This window comes from Hypanus sabinus, chromosome 5, assembly GCF_030144855.1.
Source record: "Hypanus sabinus isolate sHypSab1 chromosome 5, sHypSab1.hap1, whole genome shotgun sequence".
In the NCBI taxonomy this organism is placed as follows: domain Eukaryota; kingdom Metazoa; phylum Chordata; class Chondrichthyes; order Myliobatiformes; family Dasyatidae; genus Hypanus; species Hypanus sabinus.
The window spans coordinates 130,273,826-130,294,170 of NC_082710.1; the positions used below are offsets into that span (position 1 = coordinate 130,273,826).

General features: G+C 41.9%; 1 protein-coding gene across 2 annotated transcripts in view; it reads left to right on the plus strand.

Moving 5' to 3' along the window:
• The first annotated feature begins 429 nt into the window (after positions 1-429).
• Positions 430-20,345, plus strand: part of obi1 (ORC ubiquitin ligase 1) — a 40,250-nt gene continuing 20,334 nt past the window's right edge. The window contains exons 1-4 of one of the 2 annotated variants that reach the window (XM_059970396.1): positions 430-591; positions 2,457-2,592; positions 6,462-6,553; positions 14,388-14,639. In XM_059970396.1, coding sequence (XP_059826379.1) covers positions 508-591; positions 2,457-2,592; positions 6,462-6,553; positions 14,388-14,639 — 564 coding nt within the window. In that variant the 5' untranslated portion in view covers positions 430-507. Of the gene's footprint in view, positions 592-1,537; positions 1,789-2,456; positions 2,593-6,461; positions 6,554-14,387; positions 14,640-20,345 lie in introns of those variants that run through there. The other variant, XM_059970397.1, reaches the window with a different exon arrangement.

A 20,345-nucleotide genomic window follows, 5' to 3' on the forward strand; every position in this document is an offset into this window, starting at 1 on the left:
TGTAATCAGAATGTTATTCATCCAAAACTGTAGAAAAATATATTTGAAAGCGGCGCTTGGCAATGTAAATTTTCTTTTAAGAGAACCCAGTACTCAAAAAACACACAAAATATAACCTCGTTAAAGTGCACGCTTTTCTTTTTGTATAAAGTCGAATTCAAAACGGCTTCCTAGACGGTTGAATGCTATTCTACTGTTTAATGTAGGAGTTCCCAACCTTTGTTAATGCCACAGACCCATACCATTAACCGAGGGGTTCGTCCACCCGAGTATGGGAATCCCTAGCTTAATGCAAACCCATTTTGATCTCTCGCCTTTTTTTTTCGGTGCTGGTGCAGACAAAGCAGTTACAAACGGACCTCCGCTGTAGGAAGGCGGATTCCGGCGCTTTGCGGCTGCGAAGTGCGGAGAGGAGAGGAGAGGAAGGGGGCGGGGTGAGCGAGTGTGTCGCGCGTTCCCGGTCGGCTTGTTCCAGGTCGCGTGCTCCGGGGCGGAATTCCAAGCACAATGCAGAAGCCGGCGTTTCAGAACGTCCAGAATGTTACCCTCAACCTCACGCTGCCCATCTCGTGCCAGATCTGCCTGGGGAAGGTAATGTACTCGCAACCGGGGAGCGGAGCGGAGCGGGAGTCCGCAGACCGAGCCTGCATTCTTGCAAAGTAACCCCGAAGTCTTGCCCGTCTTTGCGCCTCTTTTGCAAGATAGATCTCCTCTTAATTTTTTTTTTACCAATGTTCATATAGGCACAGATGATTAAAATATCTGTAAGAAGGTTTAACAAAAAATGAGACTTGGTATTAGTTTTCCAAAGAGGGAGTGGGTACATTTTTTTTAAATGCGCCGTAAACTTGCAGTGCAGACGTTGAGCCATTTGAAGTTTTAAATGAAGAGAACTCGTGAATTCTGGGTTAGATTCCACTTCCGTAATGCTATGTTAGACGGCCGAAACGCAGCGTATGCTCGTTGTAGCCCAAAACGTCTGACAAACTGTTTCAATTTGAATTTGTTTTGTTACAAAGATTGAGCACTTTACATGAAGTTATATTATGCGCATTTTGTCCAGAGATTTGAGTGTATTTTTAAGTGAATTTGCCTAGCTTTGCCGAGAACTGTTTTCAAATTCACTTTTTTTTTACAGGTGTGAATGAAAAGTACTGTGGTTAAATGATTTTTACACTTCAAACATTTTTAACACCATACTTTGTAATCTGCGGTAAACATTCGTTTTACACAAAGGTTAACAGGCCGTTTGCGTTGTTCAATCCAGAACGTCCCAGCTCGCGACAAATGAAATTCTTTTGAATTGTTTTGGCTGTTATGGCAACGGGTCGATTTGTCTGAGTAGCATTTCCACAAACAATTGATAATGGTAGAGCAAGGCTTTTATCATAAAATCTAGAACATTTTTTTCTTGGGCAAACTTTTTCCTGGTTATACAGGTCTGGCGACGTGCTTAAAAAAGTTAGAGAGATTAGATTGGGATGTTTTGTACTCGTGTGCCGCCAAAGCCAACGTTGGGTTTTTAAAGTGCATATACCTAATTGGCGAAATATTTACAGAAAAAATATTGACACATCTGGCCAGATAATCTGTTTCAAGTGTTGAGTGAAACAAACAAAAGAATTGACTGGAATCAGTAGAGGTCCCTATTCATTTAATTCGCTACTTCCATTTAACTTGGCTTAAAACCTCAGAAGACGGTTCCACGCTGAAGTAAAGTTCTAGTCTTGTTTGTATGTTCAAGCCTCTGGGATGACACGGACACGTGACTTTGATAGGGGACTTAACGTGAGCCATTTCAAGTTAAATTTAATAGAAATCGGGTTTAAGTGCTGCCATTTTGTGTGCTTATACTTATTTAATCTCTTCTATTGGGTTAGATACAGGGAACAAAATTAAGAAGTTGCCTATAACTTATGGACTTGTTTAGTAATGTATAGATTATTAGAGTCCTGTGTAATGTTTGGCTCCGGGCTTGTACTCGCTGGAGTTTAGAATAATGAGTGTGGGGGGGGGGGGGTGGAAATCTCATTTAATGCTCAAAAGGTTTCAAAGGCCTACACAGACTAAAACGAGGATGGGATGTTTCCTATAGTGGGCCTATGATTGGAGGGCGGGCACAGCCTCAGAGTAGAAATCCCTTTATCACAGAGGAATTTCTTTAGCCAGAAGGTGATGAATTTTGTGGAATTCATTGCCACAGACTGCTGTGGAGGCCAAGTCATTGGGTGTATTTAAGGTAGATGTCGATGGGTTCTTCATTAGTAAAGGTGTCGAAGGTTATGGGGAGAAGGCAGGAGAATGGGGTTAAGAGGGAAAATAAATCAGCCATGATGGAATGGCGAAACCAACTCAGAAAGGGCTGAACGCTGTAATGCTGCTCCTAAGTCTGTGTGCCACAGTTGATCAGACTGATCAAATTTACGGGTGTCATAACCCTATTTATTACCCTTCAGGTCCGTCACCCGGTTATCTGTTCGAACAACCATGTCTTCTGCTTCACGTGCATGGAATCTTGGTTGAAAAACAGTGCCCAGTGTCCAACCTGTAGGACTCCGATTACATCTGAAAATCCTTACAAGGAAGTGTTAGGTAAGTGAGTGTTTCAATTTGCATAATGCCTTTTCTTTTCCCAGTTGAATTGTAAAAGGTCTAAATATTTTTTTTTAAAAAAGCAGCCTCAATCGTTCTTTCTCTTGAGAGTGGTGGGTGCCTGGAATCTACTATCAGGTGGCACTTGAGGCCAATCTATTATTGTCATTTAGAGACAGAGAGAGACACGTAAATGAAAGAAAAATAGAGGACTGCAGGCCATGTAGAAGAGCAGGTTTTGATAGTGGGAGTAGGTTAAAAGGTCAGCATAACATTTTGGGCTGAAGGGCCTGTACTCTTCTATGTTCCATGTTAATTACAAGTGAGCAACTTGTGCAACAAAGTACTATGCTGCTTCCTAGGTAACTGCTACCAAGCAAATACAGAATGTTATACATCAATTCTTGCCCAACAACATACTGGGCTGTCGGCAGCGTTTCATTAATGGTGAACATTGTTAATCAATGCAGGTCACCACCATGTATCCCAAAGTCACATGAAAATCTGTAGTGATATCAAACTGTTTCTAAAAAGACTTTTTCAAATGTAGACATTACACCTCCTTAACAAATGTATGGGAACAAGTCTTGTTAGCAAATGGTCAGAAATAAATTTCCACTAAAGACTCCAATACATTAATCATCAAACCAACCCCATCCAGTTTATCTTTCAGTGCTCATTTTACAATCTATTTACAGCGTGTAGAAACTAGCATTAATGACAACATTTATTGCCTGTACCGTGAAGAAAGAAATGAAAAACTACTACTTGTAAAATCGTCAAACCCATGTTGTGAAGGTACTTCCATGACTGACTTTAAGCAATAACGTGAAAAGCAGGCCCAATACCTACGGAGGAATACTAGTTACCTCAGCCCTTGAGGAAACCGTGCTGACTTTGGCTTACTTTATCAGGTGCCTCCAAATACCCTGAAACCTCATCCTTTAGTAAAAGATTCCAACATCTTCCCAACCATTGATATCAGACTATCTGGCCTACAACTTTCCTCCTCCTGCCTCCCTCCTTAAAGAGTGGGAGTGACATTTACTCCCGTCCTCCAAAACATTTACTCCAGTCCTCCAAAACTTCAGTTACACAACCGCTCATTCATCTACTATCATCCTGTTCCTGCTCTAACTAGCACGTGGTACTGGGAGTAATCCAGAGATTACTACCTTTGAACTCTTACTCTTCTGCTTCCTCCCTGCCTCCCTGTACTCGCTGCAAAGGACCTCTTCCCCCTTTCTAACTCTCATTGGTGACAATGTGCACCACTGATCTCTGGCTGCTCACGCTGCCTCTTGAGAATCTACTTCAGCCTCTCTGAGACCTCTTGGACCCTAGCACCTGGGGCGCAACACACTATCCTGGTGTCTCTTTCATGGCCACAGAATCTCTTGTTTGTCCCCATATCTATCGAGTCTCCTATCACTATTACTTTGCCTGACAGACACACACACACACACACACAGACACAGACACAGACACAGACACAGACACAGACACAGACACAGACACAGACACAGACACAGACACAGACACAGACACACACACACACGCATAGATACAAGCACACACACAGGCAAAAACAAATGCACAAACGGAATCGCACATGCCCATAGTCAAGCAAACAGGGTTACACACGGACAGAGAACAATCAGGCACAGGCAAACACAATAAATGGTGAACTTCTCTGCTGAACTTCTAATCCAGCCACAATACATCTGCTGCTGCTGTGCCCTGAGAGATCATTTCCATCTCCCCCCACCCCCACCCCCCAAGCAATATCCAAAGGGGCATGCATGTTGCTGAGGGGAATGGCCACGGGGAAACCTTGCACCGATTGTTGCCTCTCCTTCTACTTCTGGTGGTCAGCCATTTACTCTCTGAAAGCCACACTCTGGGAAAAGTCTCATCTTCAGGTTTGTCAGATCCCTGGATGACACTGGGCACATTCCGCTCCAGCCTGCTGAGGCAAAGTCTGTCTGCTCTTAACACTGGCTGATCTTCTTACACCTCACTTTTTATTAGCCCCTGCCAATTGCAGCTTGCCAAAAAGTTCCAAAATGCCCTGAGTTCTTTTTAAGCATTGCGCTGCCTCACCAATGAACATCATCTCGCAATGATTCCAGCCCACTGAAAGTGCCTTTATACACCTCTATCAAATGTCCTCATAAGCCATGTTTTCTAACGCAGACAAATCACCTCTGCATTCTCTTTAAAACTTCAACATCCTTCCTTAATGAGACAACCAGAACTGAACACAATATTCCAAGTTTAACTAGAATTTTTTGAGCTGCAACATTACTTCTCAGTTCTTGAACTCTGTCCCCCCCCCCCCCCAGATAATGAAGGCAAACATATTATACCCTGCCTTAACCACCTTGTGCAGTAATTTTGAAGGATTTTTTTTGATAAGTGAATATGTTAGCTTGCATAACAGAAGGGCCATCTAGAAAAGCAACGCTTCATCAGTATGAGAAAAGGAATGCATCTGCTTGTATTAATTATGTTTCTAATTTGTTCTGCTGTTTTCAAAATATAGTTTGGAAAGAAGTTTATGAATTGTGTGTAGGCAACAGAAAATTAAGTGGATTAACTTGAGAAACTTTACATGATGTCCAGTTTATCACAACTATCTGCAAAGCAAGGGCAATCCCGTGGCTAATGAGATTGGATAATTGTTCTGTAACTTGTAAAGTAAGGAAGCAGTTTGATGCTGGATAAATTCTGTTCTTCCTATTCTTTATTGGTGTTCAGCTGCATTTAGTGCCCATCTTCGTCAGAGCTCAAAATATAATTTGTTTCCTGTTTTCCTTTGACTCCTGAACGTTTTTATTATTACTTGGAAGAAAATTTCAGAAGTAATTAAATTAATAAATCTGGGTCCTTCCATTTATATAAACTTGTATTGGCTGCTTTACTTACAAACTTAAATAAAATAAACTAGTTTTTAGTTTTTCACATATTTTCATATTTCACCATTTGATGCTAAAGTAATGCAGTCTCTTTCACCAAAAGTTTAGAATCTTGCAAAGGACTTGTCTGTCACAGCACATCTTGTGCAGTTTGTAATCTTTTGCCCTGCATTTTCAATGTGTGTTTGTGAAGAATGTTATCTCTGTGTGGTGAACTATGTGCCTGTTGGGACACGCCCCTACTGACTGCTCCTGTGGCTCCTCCCACAGGCCCCTGTATAAAGGAGACCTGCGGCCTGAAGATCGGCCTCAGTCTCCAGGACCTTGTATGATAGACACTCACTCCTGGTTCCTTCTTCCAGTCAATAAAAGCCGATATCTCGCCTACGTCTCAGTGTGAGTTATTGATGGTGCATCACTCTGGCAGTTAGCAACAGCGGATCTGGTGCTTCTGTCACCCTGTCCAGGTGAAGGGTCTCAACTTGATATGTAGACTGTTAATTTCCCTCCACAGATGCTGCCTGACTCAGAGTTTCTTCAATATCTTGTTTATTATGTTCTAGACTAGGTATGCCTATGACAGTAATAAACAGTAGTATGGTACAGTGATTGTATTATTCAAAATGTAATAATTGCACTTTGGTCTCTCACTAATTGTGACTACATTCAGCTGTGGTTCCAAATTTACATTTCTAATTTACACTGACAAATTTTTAACTTCTAGTTTTGTTCTTATGCCTCAGATTTCATTCTGGTGGGTGTGATATTACATTTGGTACTAAGTAGCAAATCTAAATGCCTCTGTAGACAACGAGTTGGAGAGGCAGGATGTGAAACTGGAATTTCTAATGCTCTTTGGCCTTTTGTAGGGGAAATGGATATTAAGGCCTTAAATCAAATGTTACTTTTTATTGGGGCGCAATTGCTGATTTGTATTTAATTCTTATTCAGGTGGATCAGATGGAACAGAAAATTGTGACAGTTCATCAATCAAGCGATCCCTTCGAAAAACCAGGCTTGAACTGTTACATAAAGAATATGAGGTAACACATGTGTTCATCAGCCAAACTTGTGAAGTTAGTGTAGTGAAGTTAGAAAGATCTTAATAACTTTGAATTCACTTAAGTCCCAAAAGTCAAACTTTTCTCCATATAGAGCAATCAGAATTTTCCACATTTGGCTTCTGCTGCGTGTGTATATACAAAGGGAAATCTGAAATGCCGTTCCATAATTGAAAGCATTAGGGATAACAGCAAGCCTTCTGCCCCATGCAGAATAAAACCTGATTTTCCAAATTACTGTGATTGTCACTTCTTTGCTCTATTCTTGTTCTTCCAAATCTTTATAAGTATTTTCAACTGAGATTGGGCTGTACTTCAAAAACTGCAAAGCTTTTAATTAAAATTTGTTTGAATTTTGTTACTTCACAACTGGGTATCCTGAGACGAATTTTAATTACTGTTTAATTAATGCTTGCTTTGTTACAATTAACTTTCTTATGGTATAATTCTTGAAAGGATGTAAAGTAAGAGTTTTGCAAACTCAAATCTCTGTTTAGCATAGATAGTTTCTGTAATTGGTATCAAAATCTCTTCTGAGTGGAATGGTTATAGTGGTTATGGTCTGTTTGAAATGTATAGATATTGCAAGGGCTATCCAAGAGGACCACAAACCTGTCATAAGATTTAGAGGGGTGTATGCCTCTTTGACCTGGAGAGGTCAAGGCCTTGAGCTTTGGCTAATGGGAGAGTCACACATGCCAAACTGAAACAGGGTAGAGGCTAGACTAAGAGAGGTCCACTGGTCTTCCAGGATCAGGGCTAACAACCCTGACTGGTCAAACAGAAATTGTTACAGAAACAGCAATGAAGATTCCAATATTTGTGGGACAGTATTCTTGAGTCTTCAGTCAGGATTTGCATGACTGTCAGTAGTGAAAAATGAGAGGAAGCTACTGGCACAATGAAGAAAGCCCAGCACCCTGCCAATGTGAAGGTGGCCAAGGACAGACAGAGATGGAGGACCTTCATTGCTGCCCTAAACACCAGCAATGATACAATAGCTATCAGACAGACAGACATACTTTATTGATCCCGAGAGAAATTGGGTTTCGTTACAGTCACACCAACCAAGAATAGTGTAGAAATATAGCAATATAAACCCATAAATAATTAAATAATAATAAGTAATGCCAAATGGAAATTAGTCCAGGACTAGCCTATTGGCTCAGGGTGTCCGACACTCCAAGGGAGGAGTTGTAAAGTTTGATGGCCACAGGCAGGAATGACTTCCTATGACGCTCAGTGTTACATCTCGGTGGAATGAGTCTCTGGCTGAATGTACTCCTGTGCCTAACCAGTACATTATGGAGTGGATGGGAGTCATTGTCCAAGATGGCATGCAACTTGGACAGCATCCTCTTTTCAGACACCACCGTCAGGGAGTCCAGTTCCACCCCCACAACATCACTGGCCTTACGAATGAGTTTGTTGATTCTGTTGGTGTCTGCTACCCTCAGCCTGCTGCCCCCAAACAGAACAGCAAACATGATAGCACTGGCCACCACAGACTCATAGAACATCCTCAGCATCGTCTGGCAGATGTTAAAGGACCTCAGTCTCCTCAGGAAATAGAGACGGCTCTGACCCTTCTTGTAGACAGTAGTGCTGAGCAAACTTGTGGGCCTAAAGATAGACAAGTCCTCTGGTCCTGATGGAATGCATCCTAAGGTACTGAAAGAATTGGCAGAGGTTATAGTAGAGGCTTTAGTGATAATTTACCAAAATTCTCTGGACTCTGGGCAGGTGCCAGCAGGTTGGAAGAAGGTGGAGGTCACGCCACTATTCAAAAAAAGAATGTAGGCAAAAAGCAAGTAAAAGGCAAAAAGCCAATTTAACTTCTGTAGTTGGGGAAAATGCTTGAAGCTATCATTAAAGAAGAAATAGTGAGGCATTTGGAAAGAAATGCAGATGCAAGCATGGATTCAGCAAAGGCAGGTCCTGTTTGACATATTTACTGAAGTTCTTTGAGCATATAACGAGCGCAGTGGATAGAACTGAACAGACGGATATTATTTACTTGGATTTCCAGAAGGGGTTCGATAGGGTGCTGCATAGAATTCTTATCCATGAGATAAGGATGCATGGAGTTGGGGGTGATAGAAAGCAGGGAGTTGGAATACATGGTGTTGCTCTGGTTGGCAATCAGTAGTGAGCATTGTGCCAGAGGGGACAGAGTGTACCATATCCAAGCTTGCTGGTGACACTAAACTGAGTGGAAAAGCAAATGCTGCAGAGAGGCAAAGATAGGCTATGTGAGTGGGCAAGGGTTTGTCAGATGGAGTACAATGTTGGTAAATGTGAGATCATCCACTTTGGAAGGAAAAATGGAAGATCAGATTGTTTAAATGGTAAAAGGTTGCAGCATGCTGCTCTGCAGAAGGAGTTGGGAGTGCTTGTGCATGAATTGCAGAAGGTTGGTTTGCAGGTGCAGCAGGCTATCAAGGCAAATGTAATGTTGGCCATTGTTAGAGGGATTGAATTTAAGAGCAGGGAGGTTATGCTGCAACTGTACAGGGTACTAGTGAGGCTACATCTGGAGTATTGCGTGCAGTTCTGGTCTCCTTACTTGAAGGATGTACTGGTTTTGGAGGTGGTGCAGAGGAGGTTCACCAGGTTGATTCCAGGGATGAGGGGGTTAGAGTATGAGACCTGGGACTGTACTCACTGGAATTCAGAAGAATGAGAGGAAATCTTATAAAAAGATATAAAATTATGAAAGGGATAGATAAGATGGAGGCAAGAAAGTTGTTTCCACTGGTAAGTGAGACTAGAACTAGGGGACATAGTCTATAAATTTGGGGGAGTGAATTTAGGATGAATAAAGAAGAACTGCTTTTCCCAAAGAATGGTAGATCTGTGGAATTCTCTGCCCAATGAAACAGTTGAGGCTACCTCAGTAAATATATTTAAGACAAGGTTGGATAGATTTTTGCATTGTAGGGGATTTGAGAGTTATGGAGAAAAGGCAAGTAGTTGGAGATGAGTCATTGGTCGGATCAGCCATGATCTTATTGAATGGCGGAGCAGACTCGACAAAAAAATCCACTTCTCCATGGATTGTCACCTTGTCGTGGTGGAGAAGCTTGTGTGGTTCTGAGATCCCGAGAGCAATGCCGTCTGGAGCTGTGCTCCTGGTAGGGTCACCCATGGAGGTAAGGTCGAGGGTGAGGTCCCTGACAAAGAACAATCCAAGCAAGACCTCAACGGTGGAACAAGTGGATGAAGTTACTTTGAACTTAACAGCTGTGAAGGCGGATGAAAGCTGCAACAAATCCATCAACTCCAATCATCATGGTTTCCATGTCATTGGAATCAGTTTGTTGATTTGTGAAGTATCATGTGCTTCTTGGAGTGCATCATCAAATGTGTAGCCCTCCGTTAGTCTCGACAGACCATGGATTTGCACCTTGGAAAGTTTCCAGGGCGCAAGCCTGGGCAAAGTTTTTTTTAATGGAAGATTGGAAGTTGCCCAAGTTGTAAGTCTCCCCACTAATGTTGTCCAAGGAAAGGGCATTAGGACCCATACAGCTTGGCACTGGTGTCATTGCAGAGCAATGTGTGGTTAAGTGCCTTGCTCAAGGATACACACACAAGCATCATCAAGTACACATTAAACAATTACACGCACAGGCGTCTTCACTCTGTGGAAACGGAACAAAGACCATCATCCTCGACCTTATAGTCACGACGAGTCTTGACAGGACAGATAGCCCACTCCTCCTTCTATTTCTTATGTTCTTAAATGTTCTTGTGTCTCACGAAGGGTGAGAGAATCTCAACTTTTAGTGTCTCATTGTATTGGATGTTGTCACAGTAAACAAATTCCATTTTCTCACTTGTTGGGACTGCTGCATGTGAGCTAAGGCTGATGTTCAAATGCAAGGCCATACGGTATAGGAGTGGAATTAGGCCATTCAATCCATCAAGTCTGCATCCCATTCAATCCAATTCATTTATTTAATTTTTGCAACCGCATTCTCCCATCTTCTCTCTGTATCCTTAACTCCATTGCCAATCAAGAATGTATCAATCTCTGCATCCTAGACAACTACAGACTGACACAGCGTGTGACCGGGTCCACACACAGCAAGGGCCACGCTTTTTATCTTCTCATTTCCAAAGGTATTAATACTTCTGAGGTTCTGGAAACCAGTGTTGCTCTTTCTGATCATTTTTGTGTTTTCTTTAAAATTACAATGTTTCTATCCACTAGCGCTCAAACGGGGCAATCACAAAACAGTATATCATGGAAAACACCAAGTATTATTAACATAGGCCTCTTCTCCAACACCTGCCCTCTCTCCGGTCTCTCAATGATCTTGTAGACCATCTCAACTCTCAAGTTACACGTGTCATTGATGCAGTCACCCCCCACAAAAGTAAAGATAGTTTCTGGGAAGAGAAAAGTACCATGGAGAAACACCTCGCTGGTTAAACTCTTTTATATATTAAAAAAAGTGTCAGAAAGCTGATTGCAGGTGGTAGAAAACAAAACACTATGCCCATTACAACATTTATAAATAAACTCTTTGTATCTATAACTTAGAGTTGAGACATACAAGGCAGTCCCTCTCTGATATTATAAACACAAACAGCGATAATGCAAGTGCCTTATTTGCTACAGTTGATAGGCTCACACATCTTCCTGTATCAGTAGCACCTGAATTTCTATCTACACAGTTATGTAATGACCTTGCGTTCATTTTTACTGACAAAATTCAGAAGATTAGTCATGCTGTCAGTATCATCCTTCCACTCACTTACAACTAATTTAGTTAAGATGATACAATTCAAACCTATTGATTGTAAAACTTCAGAAGAAATTGTGCTACACCTGAAAATCCTCCCCCTGTTCATTTTACCTCCAACTTTAAAAAAAAAAAAAAAATTTTTTAGTTGCATGGCATCAGACATTTTGCACACTTCTCTTCTATCAGGCTGCTTACCAAAAGCCCTGAAAACTGCAGTTATTAAGCCTCTTTTTTTAAAAAAAAGAACAACCTAGATGCCTCGGTAAAGGGGGTTTCTTTTTTTTTCTTTGTTACTGTTGGGAAAGGGTTTCCTTTTGTTAACTAGCAGGAATGCTAATTTACTGATAACGAGAATGGTATTCCTTTGTAAACCAAATGGGGATTAATGTTCTTTCTTCTGAGTCTGTAAGCTTTTGTTGACGGGCTTTTGGGCAGATCGGCGCGAGGGGGTCGAGAGAGAGGACGCAATGCTCTAAGCTGGGCGAGGATCGGACCCCAAAGGGGGGTCCGAGGCCGGGAGATTCTCCGAGGAGGGGGGGGGGGGATGAAGCTAGATGTGCTTGGTTGACCACTCAGAGGGTCCTGAGCTGTTTGGAGAGTCAAGGAGTTCGGAGGGTCCTGAGCTGTGAGTCGAGGAGTTCGGAGGGGATCGAATGGTGGCCAGAAGACTTCAGTAATTGAGCTCCAACGATTGTGCACGAAGTGGTTTAGACTTTGATAAGTTTGGCGCCTTTTCTTTAATTTTCTCTTCATATATACTGTATCGTTATTAATCACTTAGTTATAGTAACCTTTATAAATTGTACTCATTTAATCGCATATGGTGTACTGTCTGGTTTTGGGCGAGGCGGGGACATCACACAGCATCTACACCAGCTGATTACCCAGTTTGGCGGGGCCGAAGGCTGCTCCCCCTAGACAAGAGCTGAGCGAGCCTGAGGCGACCCAGGGAGTTACATTGCGGGGGCTCGTCCGGGATTGATTTCTGTGGAAGCTGTGTGATCCCCCTCTTTAAATTGTGTCTGCGGCGAAGAGCTGGTGTGCCTTTGTGGGTGTGCGATTGCTGGTTATCGCTGTGTGTGTGTTGGGTGGGGTGGTTGCTGTTGGTAGCCTGGAGGTCGTTGTTCGAGTTCCAACTAGTGCTGACGAAATGGTGGTGGGACCATGGGTTGTCCGTACTGTTTGGAGATTGAGGAGTGAGAGGTTGAGAGAGGAGTTGGTAGTGCGCCCAAGGTATCCCCAGTTGTGTCCGAGCCTGAAGGGTTTAGGTGAGGGGGTACGGAGGCCTCAGAAGGGTTAGGGAACTCCCAGATAGTTGGCCTAAGTAGCGCCTGAGGAACAGGGCGTGAGGGTTACTGTGTGGGGAGGAGATGTCACTGTTTGTGCTTGGGTTACGGTGTGTTGGCAGGAAAGGTGGCGAGTTATTTAGTAGTCATGAGGACATGACTTTTATTTGGTGGAGGAAGTGTGTAAAGGGGGTTTCTTTTTTTTTCTTTGTTACTGTTGGGAAAGGGTTTCCTTTTGTTAACTAGCAGGAATGCTAATTTACTGATAACGAGAACGATATTCCTTTGTAAACCAAATGGGGATTAATGTTCTTTCTTCTGAGTCTGTAAGCTTTTGTTGACGGGCTTTTGGGCAGATCGGCGCGAGGGGGTCGAGAGAGAGGACGCAATGCTGTAAGCTGGGCGAGGATCGGACCCCAAAGGGGGGTCCGAGGCCGGGAGATTCTCCGAGGAGGGGGGGGGGGGATGAAGCTAGATGTGCTTGGTTGACCACTCGGAGGGTCCTGAGCTGTTTGGAGAGTCGAGGAGTTCGGAGGGGATCGAATGGTGGCCAGAAGACTTCAGTAATTGAGCTCCAACGACTGTGCACGAAGTGGTTTGGACTTTGATAAGTTTGGCGCCTTTTCTTTAATTTTCTCTTCATATATACTGTATCGTTATTAATCACTTAGTTATAGTAACCTTTATAAATTGTACTCATTTAATCGCATATGGTGTACTGTCTGGTTTTGGGCGAGGCGGGGACATCACACAGCATCCACACCAGCTGATTACCCAGTTTGGCGGGGCCGAAGGCTGCTCCCCCTAGACAAGAGCTGAGCGAGCCTGAGGCGACCCAGGGAGTTACATATGCAATGACTTTGCTTACATAGAAAACACACCACTCCTTTCCTCTATTTCCCACTGTGACCTTTGACTTCTCACCTGCTGATTACTTCCTACTGGGTCCAATTCTCCTACGGCCCACTCTCCTGTCCTGTCAGATTCTTTTTCTTCCAGCCCTTGACCTTTGTCACCCACCTGGCTTCACCTATCACCTTTAAGCTAGCCTCTTTCCCTCCATTACCCCCACCCGCAATCATTTTGTTCTGGCATCTTCGCCTTTGCTTCTCTGGCCTGTCTTTGTTCGAAACTTCAGCTGTTTGTTCATTTGCATAGAATCTGCCTGACCTGCTAGTGCTGCAACATTTTGTGTGTGTTGCTTTGGGTTTCCAGCTTCTGCAGACTTTCTTGTTGCCTCAAAGGGCTATGCAAGTATAAAAACACAAGTTCCACAGATTCACCACCCTCTGGATGAACAAATTCTTACTCATCCCACTTTTAAGGGGATGTTCCTTTATTCTGAGGATTTGCCCTTGAATCTTAGACTCTCCAAGTATTGGAAACATTGTCCCACATCCGTGGTATCAAGTCCTATCCGTATTTGGTAGGCTTGAGTAAGATACCCCCTCATCCTTCTGAAGTCCAGGCACTAGTCTGGAACACTCCATGTACCTTTCATATGGTAAGAATTCTAAACAGAAACTTGATTTATGTTGCAAGAAATTAATAAGTAATTTTGGAGTTGTTTGTGGAGCAGTGAAACCATCTAATAACTTTGTTGTTTATTTTATTTCCTTATTTAATTATGATCCATTTCTATTTCTTTTACCAGCACCAAGATATTATTTTAGCGGTTAAAGTAACCACATTTGGTGTCCATTCAATACTTTGCAGAATGTGATAGTGGAAAGGTGTTCTGAACCATTTCTGAAGCCGTGGTGGTCTTTTCTCACTTAGGAAGAAATTGAGTCCTTGCAGAAAGAAATTGAAGAACTTCGTGGCAAAAATCTGAGCCTGGAGTCACAGCTAAAGACTGTCCTCGATCCAGTGGCACTGCCACCAGGCGGTAAAGATGACGGTGAGAAGCAGAGCCCGAGCAAACAGAGCAGTGCTTCTGGCGTAACCAGTCAGCAGGAATGGAGAGCCAAGCTCAAAGCAGCCACCGAGATCTATGAGAAAACAAAAGTGGATTTAGACAAACTTAAGCAAGTATGTATTCTCTTTCCGTTTTTATTTGGAGTATAGCTTTTCTTAAATGCTGCATTTATCACAGAATTGTACAGGTCTCCCCTGCCCGAAATTATGTCGACTATTCCTGATTATTCCCTGCATTTCAAAGTGAACATCAATTGGTTCTTCACAATCTTCTTCAACAACTTCCCTATCACTTCTTGTTCCTTTCACGCCTTGTGGGGCATTGGGGGGCAATTTTTGCTGTTTCCTTAGCAGTTCTTTTTTTTTAAATGAAGTGAGTTGTTAGCTCAACACTCAACCCAGTACAGATGGAAAGCGTGCAAGTGGCTGGCCAGTTTCCCTGTCACTAATGGAAAAATTACTAGCTTATAATTTCCAGGCTTATCCCAACTGATGGAAGAAGGAGATTTCTGTTTATATCTTTCTGAATTTCCGTTTTTGAGTTACCTTTCCTTGTTGTTGACCTATAAATGGATTTATCCAAATAATTTTCCCTACGCATGCTTTGCTTTCTCCTAATACTTTCTCAATGTATATTGTAAACACAATAAAAAAGATCTACGTTTATACATCTTGTATGTAGCTGTCTGTGTAATCACTCTGTCAATGAAGTAAATTATAAGCAAATTTTTCTAAACTTGTATGGTACTGCTATACAGTTTACTTCCTAAATCTATAAATTTGCTTCCTGAATTCTCCAAGAAAGGGAATAGGTTAATAAAGCAGAACTGGATTAAGGGTCTGGGTTACAAGTGGGAGTACTGCCATCGTGCCCCAAAAGCACAATTTATTGTTCCTATATCGAAGCCGTAGAACCTCTCACTCAAGGTCACCCTGTGGGTGACTTCACCAGAAAGTGGCGTAGCATTCCTGCCCAAGGACGATAGAAGCATCGACAGTGAGGTCCATAATCCGCTAATGAAAAAGCAATTAGTTTAGTATCTTCATTTACACATTGTGTATTGTTTTATTTATCTAATTTTGATAGGATTACTACATGTCATCCATGTAGTAGATATAAAGTGTATCTGACATGCCAAGCACATCAGGTAAAATGCAAGTTAGTTTATTTAACTTGACACTTGCGCATTTAGACAGAGAAGAAGATTATATGACCCACTGGGTCACTAGGATCTCCGAGGAGAGTAATCTTATTAGTCCTAGCTCCCCATTTTATTTTTTTGAAGCCCTGCGACTGATTCTCTCCTAACAAGTCTATGAATTCCAGTTTAATTTTTTTTTTTGTCTATGCTAACAGCCAGTTAACCTTCTGGATGTAGGAGAAAACCAGAGCATCTGGAGGAAACCCGCACAGAACTAGAGGTTGGAATTAAAGCATGTTCCTAGAGCTGCAAAGCTGCATCACCATAAAGTTGCACAAAGGAAATCAACGGGTGCATCTTGCCTGCAGCAGTTCTTGGAACAACCTCCAAATTGACCCACATTCCTTACTTGACCAGTGACATTTTCCTGTTCCAGTTTCCCTTTTGACTTTGCTGTGTCTGGTTCTATTGACATTTCAGGCAGTACATTGCAGATCACAACAGTCTAAACCTTTACATTCCCAAGACATTTTGCAGAGGCTGGAAGTCTCGAGCAACAAGCACAAAATGTTGGAGGAACTCAGGAGCCCAGAACGTCAACTGTTCATTCCCCTTCCATGGATGCTGCCTGACTTGCTGAGTTCCTCTAGCAATTTGTGTGTGTGTGCTGCTCTAAATCTATATATCATTGTTTTGTTCACGCCTTCAGCAGAGTGTCATTCTATTTACAAAACCTCAATTTTAATCAACATTATTTAATTTGCTCTTATTCTCCTCTGCTCTGGTTCCTCTTATCTCTGCACAGAATTGAGGTGATGCCCATACATATTAGGGCTGGTGTGAGTGCACACACTTTTTAACTAAAAACTTTTGTTACCTATCATTGTATCCAGTAGAGTGTTAGACTAATACAGCATAGAAACTGGCTCTTCAGCCCATCAAGCCAATTCCTTTTCCCCACATTTGGCTCATATCACTCTAAACACCTCCTATCCACATACTTAACCAAAAGACTTTGAAATGTTGCCATTATACCTGTCTTAGCTACTTACTCTGGCAACTTATTCCACATTTCAATTTCAGTACACTCTGAAAGTGAAGAAAGAAATTAGTTAAATGTACAAGCCAAGTCAGGACTCGATGAAGGATCTCAGCCCAAAACGTTATCTGTTTGCTCTTTTCCATAGATGGTACCTGGCGTCATGAGTTCCTCCAGCATTTTGAGTGTGTTCCCTTTAACTTCTTTCCTCTGTGTCTTGCTGTTTCCAGTTAGGGAGAGTTTGATAGTCTTGCTGAAATCTAGGTAGAGAACCTCTCCAGAGTACCCTAATTGATTCTTTTTTGTCATATTTCTCTCCATTTTATTGAATAACCCCTTCGGCACTTTTCAAACGTACAGATTATAATCTTTGTCCTGTCCTGATCGATATAAGTTTCCTCAGACAGAATACATAGTATCGGGGAAGAAGAATATAACAAAATTGGATACATTTTGTATCCTCCTTCATAGAAGATAAAAGACCTAAAATAATAGGAGGAACCAGGCCCAGGGTGAATGAGAGGTGTGGAATGAAGGCCATTGATCAATATACTTCACATAACTATCCTTTCCATTCTGCCCCTCTGAATGGAGGCTAATGGAGACGAGAGACTGTAGATGCTGGAGCAACACATACAAATTCTGGAGGAAGTCAATGGGTCAGGCAGCATCCGTGGAGGGAAATGAACAATAGACACTTTGAGCTGAGATCCGTCATCAGGATTGGAAATAAAGAGGGTAGAAAAATAAATGGGAGGGGGCAGAGGAAATGAGCTGGTGGGTGATAAGTGGAAAAGGCAAAAAGCTGAATAATGTGGAATTTGATAGGCCAAGGACAGTAGACCATAGAATAAAAGGAAGGAGGTGGGGAACAAGAGGATGGGTTTGGGTGATGGACAGGTTATGAGGGTGGAGGAGGAGATAGAAAGGGATGAAAGTGCTTGAAGAATAAGGAAAACCAAAATGGAATGGGGGTATCAGGAGAGTGGTTACCAGGGATTAGAAATCGATCTTCATGCCATCAAAATGCAGATTACCAAGACAAGATTATGAGCTATTGTTCTTCTAATATGTATCTAGACTTAAACTTGGCCGTAGAGAAGACCGTGAGCAGACATGTCACTGTGGGAAAGGGAAGTGGAATTAAAATGGCTGACCAGCAGTAGATCCTCGCTGTTAAGGTGGAGAGAACAAAGGTACTCAGAAGTGATCAACCCAGTCTTTGTCATTGATGTAGAGGAGACCCCTGAGTGCAGCTGCTCTTTCTTTTCCGTCCTGATGAAAGCTGCCAACCTACAAAGGATCAGCCATGATTAAATGGCGGAGCAGTCTTGATGGGCCAAATGGCCTAATTCTTCTCCGTGTCTTATGGTCTTAAAACATTGTCTGGTCATTTCCCTTCATAGATACTGCCTGATCTGCTGAGTCCCTCCAGCATTTTGTGTGTTTTGCTTAAAGGCTAATGTTGCACCAAGTAATATATAGATGCTTATTATTCTTAAGAGGTATTGATTTTGGATATGCAATGAAATTTATTTGTCAGATTATTTGTGCATTGTCTACTTATTCATGTTTTTAATTTGTTGAAATCTCTTTAATTGACTATTTCTTATCCTTCTCCCACCTGGAGTGCATATTTATGAATTCTAAAGTATAAATCAGTGATATAAATTGTGAACAACAATAGTCTCACACTTGCCTTTTTGAAGTTCGAATTCCAATCTCTGACATTCTGAATAATCAACATCTAACTCTGTCTAGTCTGGCTGGCTAGCCAATCTGCAATGTCCCCTTATTCCTGATCTAATAAGTCGTTCACAATTATCACCATTTCTGTGACCTTTTTACATTTAGAATGCAGAACAATCACGTACAGGCCCTTTGACCCACCATGTCTATGCTGACCATGATGCTAGTGTAATTTAACCCATCTGCAAGTACGTAAGCCAAAAAGCCTTTGAGATCATCTTGTTAAATATCCTTTGTTAATTATAAGAATTATATAGGAAAAATTAAGTTAAGCACAATACTCCCATGCTGTTCTCTGAAAGAATTATCCACTTTGTCTGTTTTGTTTTAGGGCTTGTTTACTGCCTTATCACCTGCACAGACCCATTTTATTTTAAGTAAAAGTGAACAAACCAAGCTCACTACATCTGAAGCTTTACTCCAGCTCATTCAATAATGCATCATACTAACATTTTCTTTCACTGTCGTGCCTTTATTTTTATTATACAAGATTGTAATAGTAAGGTGTGGAAGAAGTGATTAAAATCATTGCAAGGCCTTTGAGATAATTAACATTAACATCACGGAGTCACTTAGTAGAGAAGGCTCCACTTAACCCATCATGCCTACTCAGAGTGAGATGGAAGAATATATTTCTTTTACCACGGCAATCACTGAACTTATATTTTTGAAACAATGAAATTTGGATAGTTAATTTGCACTTCCTGTTCTTCCACTGTAGGTCATGGAGTTTAGTAAATTGTGCAGTGCAGGCTTTTTAATTCATGGAGGGCTTAAGTGTAAGTTTGGATCTAATATTCCCTGCTAGTAGCTTGTCTAGGTTGGCAGAAGCTTTCCATATCCACTTCATATCAGTTCCCAGCATAAATTCAAAATCTCTCCACACTCTCATCTACTTTTTGTAACGTGATTCATATAATATCTATTGGCCTTCTCTATAGCAATTTGGGTTTCACATTGAGGAAAATTTTTAAGACGAGGTTATAAATTCTATGAAATTCAATAGTAATAATATTTCACAATATGGAAATGACTTGTGCATAATCTTCTAAATTTTGATTGCTGAAGCAACCATTAGACTTTATCAGAAAGCCAGATGTTAATCTGTATCCAAAAATTCTGTGGATGTTTTATTCCATGAATCTTTGCTGCTGTATTTGTCTAACCCGGGGGTCGGCAACCTGCGGCTCCCGAGCCATTTGTGGCTCTTTCACCTCTGTGCTGCGGCTCCCTGTGGCTTTGGGAAATAATTGGTCAGTATTTAATTAAAATGTATTTTATGTTAGTTTGTTAGCTTTTGAAATGTAATTCTAAATTTGAAGATTATGGTGATCTTATCCGAAACGGCTCACAATTAGCCAGCATTCCGGCTAAGGGAGATAGCCTACGGGGGTTTGTGAATACGCGTCTTTTGCAGCATCTGCGTCCATGGGGGCTGGGTTGAGGGAGGCTTAAAAGCAAGGCTGTTTAGTTCGAATAAAGCTATCTTTGACTGCAGTTTACTGACACCGCTACAACGTGTTTTTATCGCTGGCTGTCCAGACGGAAGGTGCTGAAACGCTTTGTCGCGTGTCTGGAAGAAGTGAAAACTTTCCTGGGCAGCAAAGGGCTCACCTTTCCTGAGCTGGAACAGCCAGAGTGGCTGGAAAAGCTACACTTCATGGTAGACATGACAGCGCACCTGAACACGCTGAACACAGCTCTTCAGGGGAAAGGACGTACAGCCCTGCACATGTTGGAGGATGTTTTGGCATTCGAGTGCAAGTTGACGTTGCTTGCCAGAGATTTACAGAAAGGCACTTTGTCTCACTTCCCCAATTTGAGAGAGTTCAAACAAGGTCACGACATGATAATTTCGGAGTATTTACATTCTGCAATCATCGCAATGCA